The sequence below is a fragment of the Trachypithecus francoisi genome, unplaced genomic scaffold (assembly GCF_009764315.1).
Source record: "Trachypithecus francoisi isolate TF-2019V2 unplaced genomic scaffold, Tfra_2.0 Lachesis_group2, whole genome shotgun sequence".
Taxonomy (NCBI): domain Eukaryota; kingdom Metazoa; phylum Chordata; class Mammalia; order Primates; family Cercopithecidae; genus Trachypithecus; species Trachypithecus francoisi.
In genome coordinates this window covers 72,720,291-72,744,042 of record NW_022681465.1, presented here as the reverse complement: position 1 = coordinate 72,744,042, position 23,752 = coordinate 72,720,291, and the positions used below count along the sequence as shown (strand labels likewise).

The 23,752-nt window shown below is 46.6% G+C and overlaps 1 protein-coding gene across 5 annotated transcripts in view; it reads right to left on the bottom strand.

The window, feature by feature from the left end:
- Positions 1 to 2,090: 2,090 nt before the first annotated feature.
- The window catches only part of EGFLAM (EGF like, fibronectin type III and laminin G domains), a 201,225-nt gene continuing 179,563 nt past the window's right edge, over positions 2,091 to 23,752 (bottom strand). Inside the window, exons 18-23 of one of the 5 annotated variants that reach the window (XM_033179399.1) lie at positions 20,818 to 20,850; positions 18,172 to 18,250; positions 15,097 to 15,240; positions 7,846 to 7,929; positions 3,629 to 3,732; positions 2,091 to 2,806 (exon numbers count right to left, since the gene is read on the bottom strand). In XM_033179399.1, the coding sequence (XP_033035290.1) occupies positions 2,652 to 2,806; positions 3,629 to 3,732; positions 7,846 to 7,929; positions 15,097 to 15,240; positions 18,172 to 18,250; positions 20,818 to 20,850 (599 nt within the window). In that variant the 3' untranslated portion in view covers positions 2,091 to 2,651. Of the gene's footprint in view, positions 2,807 to 3,628; positions 3,733 to 7,845; positions 7,930 to 15,096; positions 15,241 to 18,131; positions 18,251 to 20,817; positions 20,959 to 23,752 lie in introns of those variants that run through there. The other 4 variants (XM_033179400.1, XM_033179403.1, XM_033179401.1 and 1 more) reach the window with 4 other exon arrangements.

The window sequence follows — 23,752 nt, the reverse complement described above, 5'->3', positions numbered from 1 at the left end:
GGAGCAGACATAAGCCACCTCATCAACCCAGCCAAGGCTATCCTGAATTAGCAACCCTGACACGTGCGAGCAAGTCCAGCCGACACCAGAAGATCCCACCTAGTCAAGCCCAGCCAAGATTGGCAGAGCTGCCAAGCTGACCACTCAAGGCACGTGAGGAATAAACATTCATTGCTGTATGCCATTGCAGTTTTGTGATTTTTGTTATGCAGCATTATTGTGGCCATGACAACAGATACACATAGAGAGAAAACTGGACACCCAGGAGCCCACATAGGATACACTGTCTCTTACCCCGTCCTCTGAGCCCGAGCCTCCCAGGTCACCAGCTCCTCTGGGATCCCTCCATTCTGCTGCTCTCTCACCTGTCAGATCCCTACTCCCCTGACCCTGTCATCATGTCACTCTTCTCCCCTTAGCCTCATCTGCTTCCCACCCAGAGGCAGGTGGTTCTACTCCCAGGCCTGCATCCCTGGGACATCGCATTTTTCTCTGGATAACACTTTCATGGAACAACAACTCATCAGCAACAGCTCTTCTAGCTTCAATTCAGCTGAAGATTTTGCTAAGATCACAATGATATTTATGGCTGGAGGGAATCCATCAAAATGGGCCGTAAAAGCAACTCCATGACATCTTGGGAAGCACTGGTCCCAACAGTATCAAAGGAAGAGGTGTTGAAGCGAGGGTTTCTGGGAGGTGAAGGACCCGCTTTCTACCATGTGGCCTTTCTCTGGATTGCACTCATGTAAGGTTATGTGTCTAGGAGTGGATGATGATGATGATTACCATGATTCCTCTGGGAGAAAGGATCCTGGCCATCAAAGCTTCCCAAAGACAGGAGATTGGGGCACAAAGTGAACCTCTCTAGTTTATCCATCTTTTATGATTACATTATGTGCTTAAAACTGCCTTGCACAAACCCCAAGTCTTGGCGAATGAATGCTGCACAAACAAAAGTAGAGTCAAGACTGGGACTAATTATAGGCTCTTGCATAAGTTAGATCATATTTCCCCCTTCTGGGGGCAGTGTTCATCTCACCTTTCCCTTAGTAAGTCCGTCATGGGGATCTCCCAGTGAACCAGCTGTATCTGGGGTCAAGTGCATGCATAGCGAAGGGGCACAGCTCATGGTACAGAAGGAAGAAGTCCTGTTTCTCTGGTTCTCACCCAGATGCTCAGACCATCCTGACAGCATGTCCCCTGACCCCTGCACAGCCTTAGAAACACTGATTGTATTAGTGTCCGTTAGTATGGATCTGACCTCCGCAAAATCAGTAACACCTCCATAAGTGAATGAATGAATGAGTAAGTTCTAGCTTTGTCCCCTTTATTCAAGTTTACTACAGATATTCCCCCTCTCTTAAAGCAAAAATGACAGTGACCTACCTCGGTTAACACAAGTTCCTTTTAATCTGCTTATCTTGGAAAGCTTCATATTCATCCCCTTGAGCCATCAACATTTACCAAAAGAGGATGGTCAGCTCCCCAAGTCGCCCACCCAAGTTACCTATCCATTCCACTGACACCACAAACGGCCCAAACAAGTCTCTTTTGGGAGAAATTTTTAGGAAAGGTGTGCAAGAATTCAGGGTCATCCACCCAAACTTCCAAAAGTATACTGTGTGGACAGTCTGCAGCTATAAAAATATACACATACAAAAGTACGGCTACAAAATCACGGGGCTCAGCTCCTTAACTCTGCATTATAAAAAGTAGGAATTGGCCGGGCGCGGTGGCTCAAGCCTGTAATCCCAGCACTTTGGGAGGCCGAGACGGGCGGATCACGAGGTCAGGAGATCGAGACCATCCTGGCTAACACGGTGAAACCCCGTCTCTACTAAAAATACAAAAACTAGCCGGGCGAGGTGGCGGGCGCCTGTAGTCCCAGCTACTCAGGAGGCTGAGGCAGGAGAATGGCGTAAACCTGGGAGACGGAGCTTGCAGTGGCTGAGATCCGGCCACTGCACTCAAGTCCGGGCGACAGAGCGAGACTCCGCCTCAAAAAAAAAAAAAAAAAAAAAAAAGTAGGAATTTCACATTCGAGGTAAGCTCTGGGGAAGGGGCCGCATTATGATTATGATTCCGTGTTTGGTCTCCTTCCATCTTTATTTTCATGGACTAGTCAGAACACAGTGAGCCAGCCAGTGAGGAGTGGAAGGGGTTAATCCGAACAATCCACGGGTCAAGGTGGGAAATGTGAAGTTCAAGGGCACACAGTCATTCTGCTGTCAGGAAGAGCCTCATGAGTCAGGGAAGGAGAGAAGTATTTTAATACTGCCCTGGGGGTTTCTCTCTCTCTCTCTCTCTTTAATGTACCATGAATCACAACACAGTCATTGAGCTATAGCAGACAGGCTCTGGAATTTGCATTGATGTGTGATCTCTGGCAGCCGCTACATATTCAATGGACAAGGTCCGATGCTTCCTACACAGAGAATTCTGCTGGGTCAGCTCGCGGAGTGTCAGCAGGAAAGGCCACCCAGGGATGCCTGTCTTGGTTCTCAGTTTCTCATCAGTGTGTACTTCCTTTTTGGTGAGAGGAAACACACCTGGTCCCTGGGCCTCTGCATATAGCATCAGGCAGGATCTCAGGGCCCCTGGGATTCCCAGAATAGAAGGCTCTGTCCCTTGGGCAAGGCCAGCTGGTGTTACTTGGCTCCACAAGTGTTGATGTTTTTCCCATCTGCGGCATCTTCCACGAGGGCAATGTGGTAATCGGTGGACAGGGTGAAGTGAGAGATACAGCCCACAAGCCCTCTCATATATTGCCTGTTAGTGTGCAGAGCAATTTCCTTCATTCCACCTGCCAGGAAGCAAGAGGGAGATGAGGTGAGCCAAAGGGCAGGTGTCAGCAGGGCAAGGTCGGGGTTCCACTTTGGGGCACTTGAATGTCTGCTAATCAAGGCATCCCTCGATTCATAGGATACGTGAGTGAGGGCTGTGGGCCCCTTGAGCTGCTCGGTACCTCATTTCTCACTATTTTATAATTATCCTTGAAGGAACAGATTGACGTGGATCAGTTTGGTACACAATCAAAAGCTATAAATTCATTCCTCATGTGTGATTTCTGGCCCAACTGACCACCTTGAGACCAAACAGTGTCTAGTAAATTTTGAAGTGTGGTATAATGTCAACAGAATGCAATGTGTAGTTAGAAGTGATGTCATCTTAAACCAAAAGAAATGCACTAATGTTGAATGCTTTCAATAGAAAATACCATATAGATAAAAATAACTTCATTTTTATGCATCTGCACTAGTAAATTAATTCTAATAAGCCATTTACAGAAATACTAGTCATTCTATTCTGCAAGGGGAAAGAAAACAGGTCCTGTTTTGTCAGAGAGAAGTCATGGAGCTATATTTAGCAGATTCTTGTTCTACAAACAAGAAAAGCCTGGTTTTCCTGGTGGATCTGTCCAAAGCATAAAAGCATCGAAGGGAGCCCTTCCTGCTCCCTCAGCCATGAGTCAGCTGTTCAGAAAATGAAAGAACTGAATATCTGGAGGGCTTCCTGATTTTCAGGTATTTGATCCAGCCAAGCATGCAGACTTGGCACAGCAAATGGAAGACTAATAAGAAAAGCACTGGCCTAAGTTAGCTTTGGTCGAGGGTCGATCACTTACCCACATACAGAGCTCCATTGATGTTAAGCTGCCGCATCATGCCTGGGGATTTGCCCGTTCTGGCTCCATAGTCATCCACGGTTATCTTTCCTGACTGGCCATCCCTGCAAAACGCCGAAACAAAAAAGAACAAAAAGCCTGGCATTTTTGGAGTTCGTTCAATCATTCATTCATTTCAATATAAATGTATTAAAGGGACCCGCTATGTGCCAGGCACTGTGCTAAATGATGGGGCTGCAGAAATCAAGGCAAAAGGCAAATTTTTGGCCCTCGGCAGCCTGCGGTCTACTGAGAAAGACAAAAAGTCAAACTGTGAATGACAACACAGTGCCAGCACTCCACCACGAAGACCACAGGGTGCTGTGGAATTCCACCAGAGGAGCAGCACCTAACTTAGACTAGGGAGAGGACAGTTATTAGACAGATGGTCAGAAAAAGTTGCCCACAGGAGATTCTGGCCAAAATGAGTCTTGTAGCCCGGGTAGGTTAAATCAAGTGAAGGAGAAGGTTATGCAAACAGAGGAAGCAACAACAGCAAAGAGAAAGAGCAGGGATTAGCACAGATGGAACTCACAAAACACTGGGGCTGGGAAAGATGAAGCCCCAAGCAAACGGTGAACCGCTCGTAAGGAGTTGAGAATTTATCCTGAAGGTGACAGCGGGCCAGGGAAAACCTTTCAGGTGAAGCGCAGGGGAGGAGAGCTGCTGGCGAGGCATGGGAAGCCATAGGGAGCTGGGATTCTAAGTATAATGAAAAGCCAACGAAGCAGTTTTTGTAGGTAGAGGATCATTCTATGGGAAGACTGGCTCGGAAGTTTCTAAAGGACCCACAGAGCCCTAAAGTGACTCTGAAGACAGGAAAAGGGAGGTGTTCATTGGTGGCAAGGGCTTTGCAGTTTTCAAAGCTGTTTTTCAAACCTATCCAGCCCCATGAGCCTTCTTCGAGCAAATACATTTGCTTTTATAGCACTGGGGGGTGGACTCACTCAGGCCTCACTTCTTGATAGCACCTCCTCTAGAGCTTTAGAGAACTTCCTGTTGTTCTGTCCCCGTCTTTGAGACCACAAACTTCCCATTTGGGAAGTACTTTCTTAGAATCCTGTACCTGAATGCTGTGACAGGCAGTACCCGCAACAGCTGGCCTTGCTTGCCCTGCCTTTTAAAAGAAATTACTCTAAAATATTCCATTTTTTTCTACTTACTCTAGTTCATAAAGTCTAAGAATTTTTCATTTTTTATATCTAAAATGAAGATACACCTTATAATCAATGGCATCTTAGATGTGAAAAAATGTGGTATCACCTTCTAACATAATAACATGCTTCTTTATCATGTTTATTATGTGCTGTCTGTCGCTTACCATTAGAATGCAAGACCATGAGGCAAGGATGTTAATTTTCTTCAGTGAGGTATCTCCTATGTCTGGAATAATATAAGGCTCATCCCAGAAGATGAATGAACAAGGGAATCTGTGGAGCTTCAGCGTCCTCACCTGAGATGGGAATAGCTATGCCCATCTCCCAAGATTATTGTGGAGATCAGATGTTATGTGTACAAAGCACAGGGCATGATACCTAATATATATCTTGCTCTATAAAGACTGGTAAAGGAATGTATTGCTATTGTTATCAATATCATTATCATATCATCATTTTTATCCATAAAATGAAGATTATAAAACCTAAGTTGCTGTGAATATTAACTGAGACAAAGTATGAAAAGTATCTGGCACCTGGAGATGTTCAATAAACTGGAATTTATTTTCTCTTTTCTGCTGGGATTAATGCCTGCAAGACCAGGATTCCCCACAGCAAGACAGGGTCCAAAGCAAGGCCTCCTGGGCAATCTCCTTTTCACTGACACTTCTATCTCTAACCCTGGAGCCTGCCACAGAGAATTAAGGTATCCACTCAATCCTTCTTACCATAATTGATATCCATGGCCTTAACCCAGTTCCCCCTGATATCTGTTGTATCCTCCCTTCTAGGCCTGTCTGCTCACAACTCTCAGCATCTGCTGGAATCCTCCCATTCATCCAGTTCTGGGCTCAACCCCTTCTGTTCAGCCTCACTGCCACCTAAGACCCACCAGGAGACGTATCCATCATGCCAATAGGAAAAGCCAAGTCTGCTGAGTCATCTGCATGGTGCCCAGCTTGACACTCTGACATGTGAAATTCTTCCACTGCTTTTTCCCTCCCAAACATCTGAAATCCTAGCTTTGGGTGAGTTTCATCATGGGGTGGGAAGGAAAGGGCTTTGAGCTGGGATTCTAATCTTGGCTTTTCCCACAAACAGTTGTACAGTCTAGGGGAAGATCATTTAAGATCAGTTTCCTTAGATGTCTAGGAAGTGCCTGGTATCCTCACCAGTGTGTATCTTGATATACATAATCAAACCCCAACAACAACTGTGAAGGTTTAAAAATTATTCCACAATGTGTGAGTATTCTACCAATGGTCTCCACCCAAGGAAAGTGGGAGAAGGGTGCTGTTCCCTGATGTTCCCAGGGTGGGGATTTGTAGGGATCAAGTGTAGTTAAAGAGCTCAAGCACTTCATATTCCTTTAGATGTTTCCGGCCAAGCCCCTTTAAAGATGGGTAAGAGGGAGAAATGAAGAAGTTAGAAGCCATAGAGTTCGGAGTATTTTGGAGTTAATTTTTGACTTGTAGTCTAGAAACTATTTGAAATCCAAGCATGTGGATATTCATGATGGGAAAACATTTCTTTTTTCAGGAAGTTAGAGTTGTGACTTCATCAAAATCACCCTCGGTCTCAAGGGCTTTCTAGGCCACCTGGGAAGCTGAGAGGCACAGATTTGCCTCTGTATCCCCATTTCCTCTAGGGTTTCAAAGGCAGGCCCAGCAGCCAGGGGTTGGGGGCCCAGCGAAGCTCTCCCTATCGCAGCCTACATGGGAGCTGAGTAGGAAAGTAGCCATGGTAGGCACCATGTTTCCCAGGCCTCACTCATGACTTTACCCACTGGCTTCCCCAGAAAGGGTTATGATAAATTCTCAGGGAACCCCAACCAGAGCCTCGATTCAGCTTATCTTCTCCTGGGACCTTCATGTAACATGTGGGATTGACATTTCTAAGTTTCAGCCTGCTATTTGGTTTCTGAAAATATGTTGTTAGAAATATGGACAAAGGTATTAATAGTAAAACTATTATACAAAGAAGAGCAAAGGAATGATTCATCCAAAGTTAATCAGAAGTCAGGGTGGTAATTACCTCTGTGATGGGGAGATAAGTAATCGGGGCTGGGTGAAATACTGTCAGCTTCTAAGGTTTAGGTAATGTTATAAAAAAAAAAAGTGGCCGGGTGCAGTGGCTCATGCCTGTAATCCCAACACTTTGGGAGGTCAAAGGGTTAGGGTTAGGGTCACTTGAGCCCAGGAGGTTGAGACCAGCCCTGGCAACATAGCAAGGCAGATGGTGCACACCTGTGGTCCCAGCTACTCAAGAGGCTGAGGTGGGAGGACTGCCTGAGCCTGGGAGTGCAAGCGAGGCTGCACTGAGCCATGATGACACCACTGTACTCCAGCCTAGGTGAAAGAGCGAGACCCTGCCTCAAAACAAATGAAACAAACAAACAAAAGCCAGATGGATGCGGGAGGATTGCCTGTACGATGACATTTGAAAGTCTCTCTTTTTTTTTTTTTTTGAGATAGGATCTCACTCTGTCACCCAAGCTGGAGTGCAATGGCATGATCCTGCTACCTCCACCACCCAGGCTTAAGCGGTCCTCCCACCTCAGCCTCCATGTGCCACCACACCCAGCCAATTTCTGTATTTTGTAAAGACGGGGTTTCGCCATGTAACTCAGGCTGCTTTCAAACTCCTGAGCTCAGGCAATCCACCCACCTCGGCCTTCCAAAGTGCTGGGATTCCAGTTGTGAGCCACCATGCCCGGCCCAAACATTCTTTAAAGTCCACATACCCTGAACTCTCAAGGCTCCTCCAGTTCAGCCATCAAAAGGTTTCTTCTCCAGAAGGTTACTGCTTAGTGAAGGTTTGGGGGTTCAGTTTCCCTGGCCTGTTAGTGTCAGTGTAGGGCACAGTGGGAGTTCATAGAAAATTCCCTGAATGCCCTGGATCAGGGGTACTAGGATGCCAGGCAAAGTTGGGGAACAGGACAGTGGCACTACAAGGGAACTGGATACCACATCCCACCACTGCTCAGCTCTGGCTCTGGCTCATGCTGCAGGAGGGACTCACCTAACGGCCTTAACTCGGTGCCACCGACCATCGTTGAAGGAGCCATTCACCATGATGGATGCCACACCACTGCCCAGGTTATAGCTAAGGCATTGGAGAAGAAGAAGAGAACAGAATAAAACACTGAGGCACAGGCAGACATGGTTCATAGATGATTCTCAGGGCAAAAGTTCTTTGCAACTCAGAGTGCAGTTTTCTTAACAGAAAACAAGAGTGTTATAAAAGTTGGTGGGTTTCCAGGCTGGTTCATGTAATTAAAAATTATCAGACATTTAAATTATGGTAAAACATACATAACATAACCATGGCCATCGTAACCATTTTTAAGCATACAGTGCTGTAGCATTAAGTACATATTCATATTGTTGGGCCGGCAATCTCCAAAACTCATCTTACAAAACAAAAGCATTGCATTAAATAATAACCCCTCATTTTTCCCTCCCCTCAGCCCCTGACAACCAGCCCTCTACTTTCTGACTCTATGGATTTGATTCTTCTTCATACCTCATATGAGAGGCATCATAGAGTATTTGTCTTTTGGGGACTGTGTGACTGGCTTACTTCACTTAGCATAATGTTATCAAGATTGTTTTTTAATGCCCTCATGTAAGGCAACATCAGTACTAGAGTATCAGGAATAACAAGAAGGGCTTTATCATGTGTAATGTTTTACACTGTGTTACGATGATGGTCTGCCCACTCCCTCCACCCACCAAATTCATGTCTACCCAGAGCCTCAGAATGTGACCTTATTTGAAAATAGGGTCTTTACAGATTCATTAGTTAAGATGAAGTCATACTGGATTAGGGCAGCCATGGATCCAATATGACCGGTATCTTTATGAGAAGAGATTTGGACACGGAGCCAGAGACACACAGAGACAGGGAACACCATGGGAAGATGAAGGCAAGGACTGCAGTGGGGCATCTCCAAGCCAAGGAACGCCAAAGGCTGCCAGCCACCACCAGAACCTGGGGGACAGGCATGGAGCCGATTCTCCCTGAGACCCTCTAGAAGAAGCGAACCCTAGCACTGCATGATGGATTTCCAGCCTTCAGAACCGCGAGAGAGCCCATTTCTATTGTTTTAAGCCACCTAATTTATGGTCATTACCAGAGCCCTAAGAAATGAATACATCTGTTTTCACTTTTTTTTTTTTTTTAAACTGAACATTGAAGAGTAGGGTGAGCTCCAGAGAGATTAAGGGAATTTGCCTAAAATCACAAACCTAATGTAGAACTTGAACTTGGTGTATCCTCTGTCCTCATCCCATTTAACTCTGCTATCAGGTTTCTCTAGTGGCTTCCTATTTTCTATTTCAGTTCCCAGACACCCTGATACCGTAAGGGTTTCAGAAAACATGAACATGTCATTACCAGAGAGAAATATCGCCCTTAATCCAGTGTTCATTCAATTATTCTAATTAAATTTAATTCGACAAATATTTAGTGAGTGACTATTCTAGACTGGGCACTGGGCCAACTGCCCAGACTTTCCCTGAATAATACAACAAAGCCTAGGCCATCAAGCTTTTGAAGGGAAGTATGTTCCACCTGGGATACTCCCTCCTCATTTTGTAAGAGGACATATCTCTCCTTCACCTCATTGCCCAAGATAGAGGGATGTCGAGAGAAAACCTGGATGAGTTACCAGGCACTCGCATGTACTCATTCTGAGAAAACAGCAAGAATAGGAAGTGCTTGGCTTTCTGCAGAGAAAGCACCATATGTCATTCCTTCGATAATGGAGGCTCAAAGAACTCATCCAGCCCATTGACATTTAACCAAGAATAGGACTTGGGGTGACTCAACAAACACTGGGACAAAGCTGCCACTCTGACCCTGAAAAGTCCACTGTTTTCTAATGAATTTTCCCACATCAAGTATCTCCTTGTATAAAGCAGTCTGGCGGTGGAATTTTGAGATTTCATGATTTGATGGCTAAATACTTCTTGAATGAATAGGAAGTAGGGTGAGTTGCTGGTGGGCAGAAACTTAGCTGAATTACTATCTATGGCCATTCTGAGAGGCGGCATGGGGTGATAGAAAGAGCACGGACACTCACATTCAATGGACATGGCTTGATCCCCAGACTCGCTAGTTAATAGCTCTGTGTGAATAGCTCTTGGGCAACTTGTTTCATTTCTCTGAGCCTAAATATTCTCATCTATGAAACAGGGATAATAATTCCTTTCCTGAAGAATCCTAGGGAATGCTAAGTAACATGACATATGCAGGAAGCGCTGCACATCATAGCAGCCAAACAAATAATCCCGCCACTCCAAACAGAGGCAGCACTTAGTGCAACTTGGATATGGGGTTGACAATGCACCCCAAGGAACTGGTAGGAAGGAGAAAGTTGCCACCAAGGCTTGAATGTGTCACAGCTCTCCTAGAAGACTAGCCATGTGGGAAAGTAAGCCAACAAGCTGTCAATATATAACCAAAGCAGTCCGGAACACTCAGATCTCAGAATCAAGGTGACCTGGCTGTGTAAGTGCAGGGAGGCTGGATTGCAACATGATTGTGGTGCAGTGAATGAAAACCTTTTCAGTTGTCTAAGAGCCCATCTAGACAAAGGATGCACGCACTTCCTTCTGTTCTCCAACCCAACAACTCTCCTGTTCAGGCCAAGAGCCAGAATGTGCTCTAGGGAGTCAACTGCGAATCTGGCAGATGGGAATCTAGCCATCACTGCGGGAGGGGTCAACTCAGTTGGCTTCTCCATGGCCTGGTTCCCCAACCCCCCAATTCCATCTGACTTCAGACCCTCCAAAGAACCTCCCACTTCTCCTGACATGCTGATACTCACCCTGGAAAAGCTCCCTCATATATATAATTATAAATGACCAAGAATAGTGGTTACCTTCACTGGGAGAAGAATGAGGGAGCATTTTTGGGTGGTGGACATGTTCTATATCTTGTTCTGGGTGATAGTGAATCAGTGTTTACATATACTAAATGTGTCAAGCTCTACACTGAACAAGCGTGCATGGCAGGAAGGCATGCCTCAGTATAAAAATGTAGAAACAGATATAAGAATGTTTATGTCTAACTTCTCTACCCATGTCTTGGGAACCTGGCTGCCATGATGGATTATTCTGAGTCGCTCATCTTGGTGTGCAGTAGAGGCTGTGAGCCAGAGCACCAAGGTGGGCCACTCGGAAATACCTTCAGGTGAGGCCTTTTGGAAACCACTCGGCCACCTTCCTGTTTTCCTGTGGTGACACTTTTAATCATGTCCCCTTTAAACTGTAGCACAAGGCACTTTACTAATGTCAAGTCTCTTCCCCCTCTTCATTGCATGAAGACGTGATGAGGTGAAACTAAGTGGGCAATGTTCAGTGTGAACGGTCAAGCAATGTTCACAAACCCCGCCGGTGGTAGGTTTTATGCCCCACGTACAATCACAAAACAAAATGAAACAAAACAAAAACAAAACAGAAAACAGAAAAACACACTCATTTTCACGAGCACTTTGATTTCCTTTTTTTCTGCTAAATCTTGCACCAAAACTATAAATATATATATATACATACATTTTTAGAATCCCATCACTTTTCCCTATTCTCTGGCAGAAAGGCTTTGAGCACTAAATTAGCCAAAGAACCAGCATTTAGGTGAAGAAAGTCATGAAAGTTGAGACTGTATTTTATTATCTTAGGATTCCTCTTCATCTGCTTTGAGCCTGGATCAAACACTGAAACCTCAAGAACAATTTGTCTGCTCTGTAGAAAGATTCACTCTCCAGACTGCACAGATCTGTGCTCCTCAGGGGCAGGGCCCATGACTTATTAAAAATAACAGTAACAATAATAAAAGTAAGAACTACGTTTTAATAATAACTACATGTTATCTCTCTGAGGTAAAGGCTTCTAAGACTCAGAAAATGCTTGCGCAAGGATCATAATTTTTCTTATCATTATCATTAATTAGCTTTGTAGGAAGCACTGCACATGATAGGAGCCAAACGAATAATCCCACCACTCCTAACAGAGGCAGCACTTAGTGCAGCTTGGATACAGGGTTGACAATGCACCCCAAGGAACTGGTAGGAAGGAGAAAGTTGCCCCGCATTGAACCCCTTACATGAATTCATTCATTTAATCTTTACAGCGAACCCTGTCATTTTGCAAGGAGGGGACAGAGGCTGAGATTTAGGTAACTTGCATGAGCCCACATAGGGGATCAGGCATGTGTGATTCCAAAGCCACTTCAGACCCTGTTTCTCAGGGTATGGGTCCTGGAACCACCTGGGTGCTTGTTTCTAATCAGACCCCGGTGCCCACCAATTGCATCAGAATCTCAGGGGGCAAGCCTGGGAATCTACCTTTGAAACAAGCTCTCCAGTGATTCACTGTATGCTGACATCTTCAAACTACTGGCCTACACTGGAATTCCTCTCTGTCCCCAGCCCGCTGGGACACCTCCCTACGTCAGCACCGGGGGCATTGATGTGGTGGGATAATAGCCCAGATGAAGGACGAACAGAGCGGCAGTGATGGGTGGCTCCAGGACCGGAGCAGGCACAGAAGTCAGCCTCAGCCTGGGCTCAGCAGTGAACAGAGCGGCAGTGATGGGACGGCTCCAGGACCAGAGCAGGCACAGAAGTCAGCCTCAGCCTGGGCTCAGCAGTGTATCTTACACAGATCACAATCCGAACTCCAGGATTAAAATGAAAAACAGAGGGCCAATTTTCAGAATCCTGAGAAAGAAATGGTAACAAGAAATATGTCCAGGATAAAGTAGAGCTGTTTGAAGGATGCTAAGCAGGTGGGAGAGGGGACAGGGCTCTCCAGGGCTCTGTGTGGGAGCTGGTGGGAGCTGTTTCCCTGCTGGCGTAGAGTGGGTGGTGAATAGGTTCAGCAGGCAGTTTAGGGGGAAGCTGGACCATCCCACCCACAGCTGAGCTACTGTTTCAGTTCTCTTTTCTGGGCACAATCAAGTACTTGAGGCCTTGATGAGGTTAACCACAGGAAAACCACAAGAAAATGGCTTCAAGGCAGCCAGCCTGAAATAGGGTGTGAAGAACTCCGTGTTCAACCTCCGGGCCAGCAATGGGTGGGAGGCTATGGAGGACAGGAAGGCGGAGATGGTGAGACGCTGTCTCTCACCTACCAGCTTCCAGCCTCAACTACACACGACTCTCCAAAGTCCCCAACAATCATAGGACTGAGTCACTTAGCATGCTCTCCTATTTAGGCAATAGCATGACACTGGACAAGTGACATTGCCTCTCAAAATGCCTTTTATTCAAATGGAAAGATTTCTGTTATCCTACTTGGGCTGTCAGTAATCTTAGCACAGGACCAAGCCCCAGAATTAAGTCTTCAACTTCTCCCTTGTTTAGTGAATCCTCCTTTGTCTATTTCAATTCAATTACTTTCATATCATTTAGCGGCCACTCCAGCTAGTCATCAGAGGGTGAATTAAGAAGTACAAGCCTGAGAAATGCCTCCCCCATGGAGCTCAAAGCTTTGAGGGTATCAGAATTATCTGGGGAAACAGTTACCACACAGATTGCTGGACCCCACCCCTAGAGTGTTTCTGGTTCAGTAGCTCAGGGTGGAGCCTGAAAATGTGGATTTCTAACAAGTTCCCAGGTGATGCTGAGGCTGCTGGTCTGGAGACCACACTTGGAAAGCCACTGTCTAGAGGAGCGATTTCTAACCTCGTGTGAGGATGTGCCATGACAATCTCTAGAGAAGTGTTTTCATGTTACAGGAGACAGGCCCTGCCCCTTGGAAGCTCAGCTTTCACCCAATCTGGTAAGAAGGGTAGGGAGAAATCATTCAGGTAATTCTTTAACTACTTCATAGCTATGTATTTGACACATTTGAAAACAGTCTAAATTCACTTAAAAGAGGGAAGAACTTCTGGCACCGCCTTATCGGTAACACCCAAGAAGCATTTACAAAATGCTCATGTTGGCTGGATCCCCTGAGACACGAATCTGTGCTTTGTTCCTCGGGCAGCAGGAGACTTGAAAGCGGGGATTCTCCTTCCCACAGCTATACAGCTAACAGGGAGCCGAGTCAGAATTTAAAGTCAGGGCTCCTGGAGCTTAGGTTTTAGACCTCCCTGAGCTGCTGAGTCTTAGGCTGAGTACTCGCTTCCATGCTTGGCCTTCGTGCTTGGCAGTATCCAAGTCCTCTTTCTGCCCCTTCCTAATTTATGAGTAGGGAGCATGCAGCAGTAACACACTCGAACAAGGGCACAGAATTGTTCCTCACAGGGGTAGATGGTCAATTCCTAAGGCTCTGCCATGCAGTTCCTATTGAAGCTACTCAAGTGTGCCACTGTAGCATGAACATGGCCATAGACAATATATAAATGAAAGAGTACAAGCCAGGCACAGTGGCTGACGCCTGTAATCCCAACACTTTGGGAGGCCAAGGCGAGTAGATCACCTGAGGTCAGGGTTTGAGACCAGCCTGGCCAACATGGTGAAACCCCATTTGTACAAAAAATACAAAAATAAGCCAGGCATGGTGGCATGTGCTGTAATCCCAGCTACTAGGGAGGCAGAGATAAGAGAATCACTTGAACCCGGGAGGCAGAGGTTGCAGTGAGCTGAGACTGTGCCACTGCACTCCGGCCTGGGGGAAAAGAGCAAGACTCTGTCTCAAAAAAAAAAAAAAAAAAAAACAAAAAACAAAAAACAAAAAACTCCTGTTGGAATACTCGGGTACTCTTGGTTTTTGTTTTTTTTTTGAGATGGAGTCTTGCTCTGTCACCCAGGCTGGAGTGCAGAGGCGCGATCTTGGCTCACTGCAACACCTGCCTCCTGGATTCAAGCCATTTTCCTGCCTCAGCCTCCCTAGTAGCTGGGATTACAGGCATCTGCCACCACGCCCAGCTAATTTTTGTATTTTTTAGTAGAGACGGGGTTTCTCCATGTTGCTCAGGCTGGTCTCAAACTTCTGACCTCAAGTGATCTGCCCGCCTCAGCCTCCCAAAGTGCTGAGATTACAGGCGTGAGCCACTGCACCCGGCCCCAGCAAGACTTCATTTACAAAAAAGAGTGGTGGGTCAGATTTGGCCTTCAGGCCATAGTTTGCTGACTGCTGCTGTATAAGATGAATGTTGGAAAGAAAGACCAGGAGCTTCCAATAAGCCTTGAAGCTTCAGGCTTCAGCCAGTTCCAGCAGACTGTGTTCTGGCTCCCTTCTGAATCACTCTGCTTGGCATGATCTGCAATGTCTGAGAAAATCGCAAGGTGCTGCTGAAGGCAGCTGGAGAGTGGGTTACCTGAACACGAGGGCTCCATCCCGAAGGCCCAAGGAAATGAAGTCACTATTGGGCCTCATGGGGCTGTCTCCCCTCCACAGCAAAAGTCCATCCTTGGCAGTTGTCTTAAACCTCATGAACACATTTGATCTTGATCCTGACACCCTGGAGGAAATACACAAACAAGTCCACCAAATCAACTACCAACATCTGTTTCCGAGTAATTCCAGTTTTGCCTGCCAGCCCTGAGGAACCAGATGTAGGATAATCTGGCACTTTCTGATGCTTACTTCATCACCCTGAGTCGCACCACGGATCTAAAGGTCTGGACTGCTCACTCAGCAGCAGTCTCCCTCCCCAAGCACTGTGAAACCCACCACAGAGCATTTGCTGAGTGACAGATTAGCAAGACTATGGCCAACGTCACAGTTTAGGCTGCACCCCGTACACACCTCATTCTTTTCCTGTTTTGCTACTCAAGGGCCCCATTCCCCAACAGAAAGTGTGCTTCCTAATTACCAAGAGGCTCAAATTGGCAGCCACTCTAGGCTAGGACCACGGCTGTGGATGGCCAGCTCTGGCCGGTGAGTGACAAGTCACTTGGGGACAAGGCCTAGACAGGGAAAATACCCAAGTGATGGCGTCTCAGACAAGGAACATGGCCTGACCGTGAATGGTCTGGAATGGTGTTGAGGCAGAGCCAGGGTGGAGAAGAACAGGAAGCTTCAAGGAAAGGAGGGGTGCTCAGGCTAGGCCGGCTCCTTGCTCTACATCCCTGGCTGGGAATAGGTTCACAGGCTGATGTGCTGTTAGCAATGCTTAAGAATAGACTAGTTCAGAAATTCATTCTTATTAGCGTGATCAGTGTTTCATCTTGCACAGGAAAAAGAGGAAGGCTCAGGTCCTTGAATCAAGGGTGAGATAGGAGGAAACATAATTTAATATTGCTACTAGCGTAATGTTATTGGAAAAGTTTCTTTGTCCATTCTCTAGTCACTTGAGCCATCCCTCTGTCTGTCCCACACACCTGAGTCTGTGTCTGCAGAGTGTCCTCAATCGTGAACAGTGGAGGGGACTATTGTCTATGCCTCCCAGAGCCTGAGCTCGTCAGGAAGAGACCAAGTTTGCATTCCCCATGCAGGGCCTCATCACCGCGAAGAAGGAGCGAGGTCCCCCAGGCCAGGTGCAGCACAATCAAGCACTGACCCGTTCCCTAGAGACCAGCTTAGCCTAGACTTCCCTCAGGTTCCTTCCCTCTCCCATTTGCCTTGCGTATATTGATTGGTTACAAGCCAGTCAAGAGGTTCCCATTTCTCTTGCCAGTGATTGATTTAGGGGCAGGCATGTGGCAGCACAGAAGAGACACAATCGTATCCCTTTAGTCCAGTGAGATACAATTCTGGGAAGAATTCCTTCTCTTTTAAAAAGAGTCACATGAGAAAAAAAGTCTTTTTAACTTCCACTGGATATAGTCAGAGTCATCTTATGTGCAGCTTATAGGCAGCTGGGGAGTGGCCTTTGGAGAAGATGCTAAGGACAACAAGCAAGAAATAGGGATGAGATTGGAATCTTTGAGGGTACAGCTGCATCTCTTAATTGATCAACCCAAGATCCAGTGTAAGTCTGGACACCTTGTGATATGAAATAGTAAGTATCTCTCATGCGCAAGACATTTTAAGCTGAACTTTCTGTGACTTTGCACCAAAGGTATCTGACTGGAATAGATCCTGAACTTGACTTTTACCTGCAGCCTCACATACATGCATTTGTACTGTCATATACACACATACACACACACACGCATGTGTACACACACATACACACACACTATGGCACTCAAGGTAGCTGTGGTTTTGGGCCTCATGTCTCTTGCTCTCATGAATCCCCTTTACTCCCCCAAACCACCTGGTAATCTCTCACTAACCCTCAGAGACTGAACGCTTGGGCCCCTTTCACCCTGTCACTGCTTTCTAGGGACTGAATGACCTTCCATTTTTGGAGAGAAAGGGCTGAAGAAGGAGGACAGTCTCTCTTGGCTGGGAATCCATTTTACCTAAGTCCCCATGCCAAGACAACATCGATAAATACAACCTGGGATTAGAGAAGTGAAGCAGTGTCTGCCTGGGGTGTGCTGGGAGTTACCAGGGACATCCAGTGCCCTAGGAGAATTCCTCCCAACCACTTCTGTTCCCTGACAAGTCACCAAACTCCACCCTAAGAACTGGATGTCTTTTGTTTAAAGATTTGCCCTTGTGTGTTAAGATGCAGTCAATCTGAAGAGGCAGGGAAATCCCAGAATGACTGTGTGGGGAGCAGAAAGGGGAATAGCACACTAGAAACCACAAAGAACTGGGGGAAGGGAAAGAAAGAGATAAGGGGCAAACTGAAAGTGCCAAAGACAAGCTTGACCGAGTTGAGGATTTTGCCACGTCAAAGGCTATTCCAAACCAAGAGCAAGGACTCCAGGCCAGGGCTGGGACTTCTGCCACCAGGGGTGAGATGCCATGGCTGTGACTTGGGCATTTCCCTGTATCCACATGAAGAGAGCTGAGAAGCCTCTCACTGAACTGGCCAGAGCCTGAAGGGGACAAGAGACCTTTGCTGATGAAGATGCAGGGTAGGTATGGACCCAGCAGGGAACGGGCTTGGATCTGTCTGTCCTTCCGCTGCTGGCCCAGGTCGGAGCTGCACAGTTCGGCCACGGCACAGCATGGAACTGCCCTTCTCAGAGAATCATAGTCATCACTGAGGCTTTGGGAACATCACATTCTCACTGCTTCTCAAAGCCTGAATATTGGAAACTCTGGGACCAGTCAAGTTGCTCTCTCCAGGCCCTTTGACCAGAAAAATACTGGATTGTTTGTAACAGGGTTATTTGAAAGGCCAATTTCTCAAGTTTAGTTTGTTTTTTGTTTTATTTTGCTCTAGTTTCTATGTTTATTTCATGTTGTGTGTGTTTTTCCCCTGAGGCCAGGGCTGAATGGTCTTCTTTGAGAATTATCTTTTGGCATGAAATATAAGAAAAAGCTCTGAGAAAGATATAGAGAAAAATTTACCCCCAGAAAGCTGAGGAAGGTGCCTGTTGAAGCTTATTACCTCTTCAAGATATCTGGGTTGTCATACGTCAGGTAACTGCGGCCGATAAACTGCGGGATCTCAATGGCTTCTACGATCGCTGGGACAGAACAGAAAAAGGAGGTTACATAGTATGTGGTTCTCTTGGCTCCTGCACTCACACATACAGCAGGAAAACACCCAGCTCCTGGAAATAGGATGTTTAACAATTCATCAACCCCTTCCCTTTGGCCGCACGCATATTCACAGTTGCCCGGCCCCATGGCCTGGGGTTGGCTTCTCCCCCACTTTTCCCTTCTGGGGAAGTCTTGTCCCTGCCACTGGCCTCAACGCTGCTGAGAAGGCCTCACGATGTGCTGAAACTTGAACTGTTCCCAATTATTCTTGGAAGCCAAAGAGCAGGTCTTGGGCCATGTGGGGAGCAGCTGGGGATAACCCCAGATGTTCTCCTAGGGAGGCAGAGAAAACAAATCCCTAAGTAAGGCCCACTAGGATTCTTGAAAGTTAATTTGCTGCAGAACCCTTTAAGTGAGGACTTTGAGAGACTCTAAAGCACTATGAATGAGGCTTGGACTCCTGCATCTCCGATCACTTTCCAGTGTATTTCACAAGATCTTTTGTTTTGAAAAGGAGTTTCGCTCTTGTTGCCCAGGCTGGAGTGCAATGGCACAATCTTGGCTCACTGCAACTTCCACCTCCTGAGTTCAAGCAATCCTCCTGCCTCAGCCTCTCAAGTAGCTGGGATTACAGGCACCCACCAACAAGCCCGGCTAATTTTTGTACTTTTGGTAGAGACGGGGTTTCACCATGTTGGCCGGACTGGTCTCGAACTCCTGACCTTAGGTGATCCACCTGCCTTGGCCTCCTAAAGTGCTGGGATTACAGGCATGGCCACTGTGCCTGGTCTATTTCACAAGATCTTCACTACAATCTCATGAAGTAGCAGTTAGTATGGGGGAAGGGAAGGGTTGGTTATTCTCACTTTACGGAAGAGAAAGTGAGGAGTAGAAAGCATGGAGGATTTGCCTGAGATGACGTAGTTAAGAGAGCACTAGGCCTTGAACCTGACCGGCTCTTCTTAATTCTGGCTTCTGGCCCCCTCTCAGCTTTCCAATATTTTAGAAATACATTTTCTTCCTCCCAAACTCTCATTACTTTGTTTTCCTGAGGAATTATCCTTTTACACATAGTTAGCAAAAGAAGAGTTTAAGTAGCTGTGTGTGGTGTCACAAACCGGGGATGAGGCTAGGGGATTTCTGCTAGAGAAATAACAGCAATATCTCTTTCCTCTTTGGAAAGATACAGAAATGGTGGTTTAAGGAAATTAAGGTAGAATAAATCTCAAATTCAAAGAAATGTACAAAATGAGGGCAAATAAGAAGGTTTATAAAACACGTTATAGTTTCACGAAAATACATGGTTGGTGCAAAGAAGACACGGAATAAAGGACTCTCCACCCCAGAGAGGAAATGTAGAATTATTTGATACTATGAACAGTCATACAGATTAACCTTCAAACATAAAAAAAGAGCAAAAACAGCAAAGCCGATGACAATGGGCCCCCAAGTAGAAGTCTCTATGTTGGCAGCTTCCCAGAGCCTTTCATAAAAACCAAAAATAAAAGAAGAGAGGAAAGAAAACAAGAAAAGCAAAGGATGAAAAAGAAAATTTTGGAGGTAACTACCGAAGAAGTCGCTCTGTGGTTCTCGGAAGCAGCACAGCCCTGGACAAAGGCCTGAGGCTGCAAGGACTTAGCAGGGCCAGAGGTGAAGGGCTCTTGTCACTTACAGTCCAGGGCTGCACCCCCAGCCATTCCCTTCTGACTAAGGGAGGTAGGAGGAAGAGGAGACAAGGAAGGAAAACAGGGAGGAAAAGAGAGTGGGAGGCAAAATGGCAAGAGGATGGGAAAGGAGCCGAGTAGGAAAACAGATGGGATGAATGAGAAAGAAGGGACACTGCAGCAAGAAGAGGAGGGAAGACAGTGCCGAGGAAGACAACCTGGAGAGAAAGCAGCCACCGGGCAAGGAAGGATGGGAAACAGAGAAGGAAAGAAGGCAGCGCCAGAAAAGGAGGGGAGGGAATGGACCCAGAGGAATAGACAGAAATGTCAGGGAGGAGGAGGACTGGGCAGCAGGTAGGAGTGCAAAAATGGAGGAGGTGGAAGGAAGTTCTCAGCTGGGGCAGCGGGCCCCTCATTCAGGACACCATGGCTGGGAAGGGAGAAGCAGAGAAGATGCAAGCTGAGCCGCGGGGGAGGCCTTCCCGGAGCTAAACGGAACCAAGGAGTCCCTGGTGGGTTCGGCTCACCCCCAGAGGGGAGAGGTACAGCCAGGGCCAGTCCCTGCTGTTGTTGGCCGTGGCGGTGGGCCTGTGGCCAACAGCCTTCTTTCCCCTGAGCTCCTTGCAAGGGTCAGGACGTGCCTGCCACACATCAGCTCTGCACACGAGCTTCCGAGGGAGTCTGTGGGCGCCCCCAGCAGCTGCCGGCTCAGCCCCCAGCTCAGGAGAGAATGTCCTCTGGCCGGCCAGCGGGAAGGCTTCCCACCATGCGTAGGTATGTCCCAGCTCCCACACCACTCACCCTGGGTCCCCCTGCATGCGGTTGGCTTGCCCTGGCAGGCCCTGGCCCCAGCCCAGAGCGCTCTCGCAGTCTCTCATAGGACTTACTGTACTTACTATTGAGGCAGTAGTTCCCACACTCTGACCGGTGCCAGCATGAAAGAGAACAGGGAGAATCAGCCTTTCACAGTCCTTGTCAAATCCCAATTACTCTGGTTGCGGATCACTTGAAGCCAGCCTTGTTTCTCTCACAAAGCTCTGCCCGAGGGTCCAGAACGTCCTCTTAGGGAATGTGAATATGAGCCCCGCGGGGAACCACTGGAAATCTCTCCTCAGCATGATTGGCACCCAGCCACCCGCCTCCCTGCCTCAGCTCGGCTTAATGAAGGTGGGGGTGGTGGTGGCCCAAGAAGATGTTTGAAATCAGCTGTCTGACACTTCTGAGGCTCCCTCACCTTCCACCGACAATCTGCATTTCTTTTAAATCTAGAGACACAGCTCCTTGCTCAAGAGTTACTTACCTTGTCAATGATTATTACTTTTCTTGGCTCTAGGCTGCGTGTGAAAAAGGAATGATAAGCCAGCTAGCTGCCTCTTCTCTCTCCCTAGTGGAAAATATTGCCCTCATTCCCACCCCATCTCCACTTGCAAGATTCCAGACCCCTGGTTATTTTGTGATTAACAAAGGCAGAGGCACCCTCGAGAAACACTGCAGAATAAAAAAATGGTCAAACTATGCTTCACTTAAGTGACTATATACAGGAACAAATAATCACATCCAAAATCATCACAGCTTGAAGTGACCACTGAGCCCTTTCTGGCTCTTTGTAGTTGGTTTAAATGTTGTAAACATCATTATTATTATTATTATTTTGAGACAGAGTCTTGCTCTGTTGCCCAGGCTGGAGTGCAGTGGCATGACCTCGGTTCACTGCAACCTCTGCCTCCAGGGTTCTAGCCATTCTCCTGCCTCAGCCTTCTGAGTAGCTGGGACTATAGGCATGTGCCATCATGCCGGGCTAAGTTTTGTATTTTTAGTAGAATTGGGGTTTTGCCATGTTAGCCAGGCTGGTCTCGACCTCCTGACCTCAGGTGATCCACCTGCCTGGGCCTCCCAAAGTGCCGGGATTACAGGTTTGAGCCACTGCGCCTGGCCAACATGATTATATTTTAACCTAACCCTATACCTAATTTTTTTGCTTTTATTGAAAAAAATTTAATTGACACATAATAATTGTACATATTTATGGGGTACATAGTGATGTTTTGATACTTATATAGTGATCAGATCAGGGTAATTAGTGTATCCATCCCATCTCAAAATGTATCATTTCTTTGTGCTGGGAACACTCAATGTCCTCCTGCTAGTTATTTGAAACTATTTATTATTGTCAACTATAGTCATCCTATAGTGCTTCGGAACATCAGAACTTATTTCTCCTATCTCCCTGTAATTTTGTATCCTTTAACAAATCTCTTCCTATTCCCCACTTCTCTCTACCATTTCCAGTATACCTAATTTTTTCTACATTGCCTTTTTTCTGTGGCAATAGCCTTACCGATTAGTTGAAATGTGTTTTTTTAATTTTCTTACATTTATACCTAAAAGCCTGTGCCATCTGGTGACACACACACACACACACACACATACACACACAAACACCCCAGTGGACAGCAGCCTCCAAGCCAGAAGCCCTGTAGTCCAGGCAAAGCAAATTTTCCATTTGAGGAACTTGGAATTCCCAATAGACTATAAAGAGTTGGTCAGGTGTGGTGGCTCATGCCTATAATCCCAGCACTTTGGGAGGCCCAGGTGGGTGGATCACCTGAGGTCAGGAGTTCAAGACCAGCCTGGCCAACATGGTGAAACCCTGTCTCAACTAAAAATACAAAAATTAGCGCGGTGTGGCAGAGCATGCCTGTCATCTCAGCTACTCATGAGGCTGAGGCAGGAGAATCGTTTGAACCTGGGAGGCAGAGGCTGCTGAGATCACGCCACTGCACTCCAGCCTGGGGTGACAGAGTTCGACTCTATCTCAAAAAAAAAAAAAAAAGAGTTGAAGGGACCAATGTTTCTTTCCCACGTTCATAGGACCTTAGCAAAGGAAAGGGCCCTGTGGGCATGGAAGGCTAACTTCCCCAATAACCAGGGCTCCTCTCAGCAGCATCCCTGATGGATGTCCATCCCGCAGGAGCAAACACTTCCGACAGTGAGCAGCTCACTCTTAGACAAGGTAGCTCGCTACCGTGCTGGACCATTCTACTAGGCACAGAGGTCTTTATTATAGTATGCTGACTATAGCCACAAAGTAAAAACAAACAAAACTTTCCCTAAACTAGCAGCCCTTCAACTATCTGAAGATAAACATCTACATTAAACACCCCCAGATCTCCCATTCTGGGGGTGTTTAATGATATACCATCCACAGAAAAGAAATTCCTCTGAATTTGGCTCTTGCAGTTGGTTTAAGTGTTTTCTAAAGGAAGTTATCCTTCGCATTTTAGTGCATAAGTACATCAAAGCATGACTCTAATCATCTTATATTTTTTATTTTTTGAGATAGAGTCTTGCTCTGTCACCCAGTCACCTAGGCTGGAGTGCAGTGGCATGATCTCGGCTCACTGCAAACTCCGCCTCCTGGGTTTAAGTGATTTTCCTGCCTCAGCCTCCCGAGTAGCTGGGATTACAGGCATGCATGACCACACCTGGCTAATTTTTGTATTTTTAGTAGAGATAGGGTTTCACCATGTTGCCCAGGCTGGTCCCAAACTCCTGACTTCAGGTGATCCACCCGCCTCAGCCTCCCAAAGTGCTGTAATTACAGGCATGAGCCACCGCGCCTGGCCTGACTCTACTCATCTTAAAAGCATATATTATTATGTGATATCAGAGCATCTGAATGTTTGGTTGTCCTAGGGTTTGTCTTTGCAGGGATTACTAAGCTGCTTCCTTAGCCATAGACATCTTATATGACCATGTGACTGACAAGGAATTACCTTGCTAGTTTTAAGATGGAGCTGACTTTTAAAATGGTGTCACCCT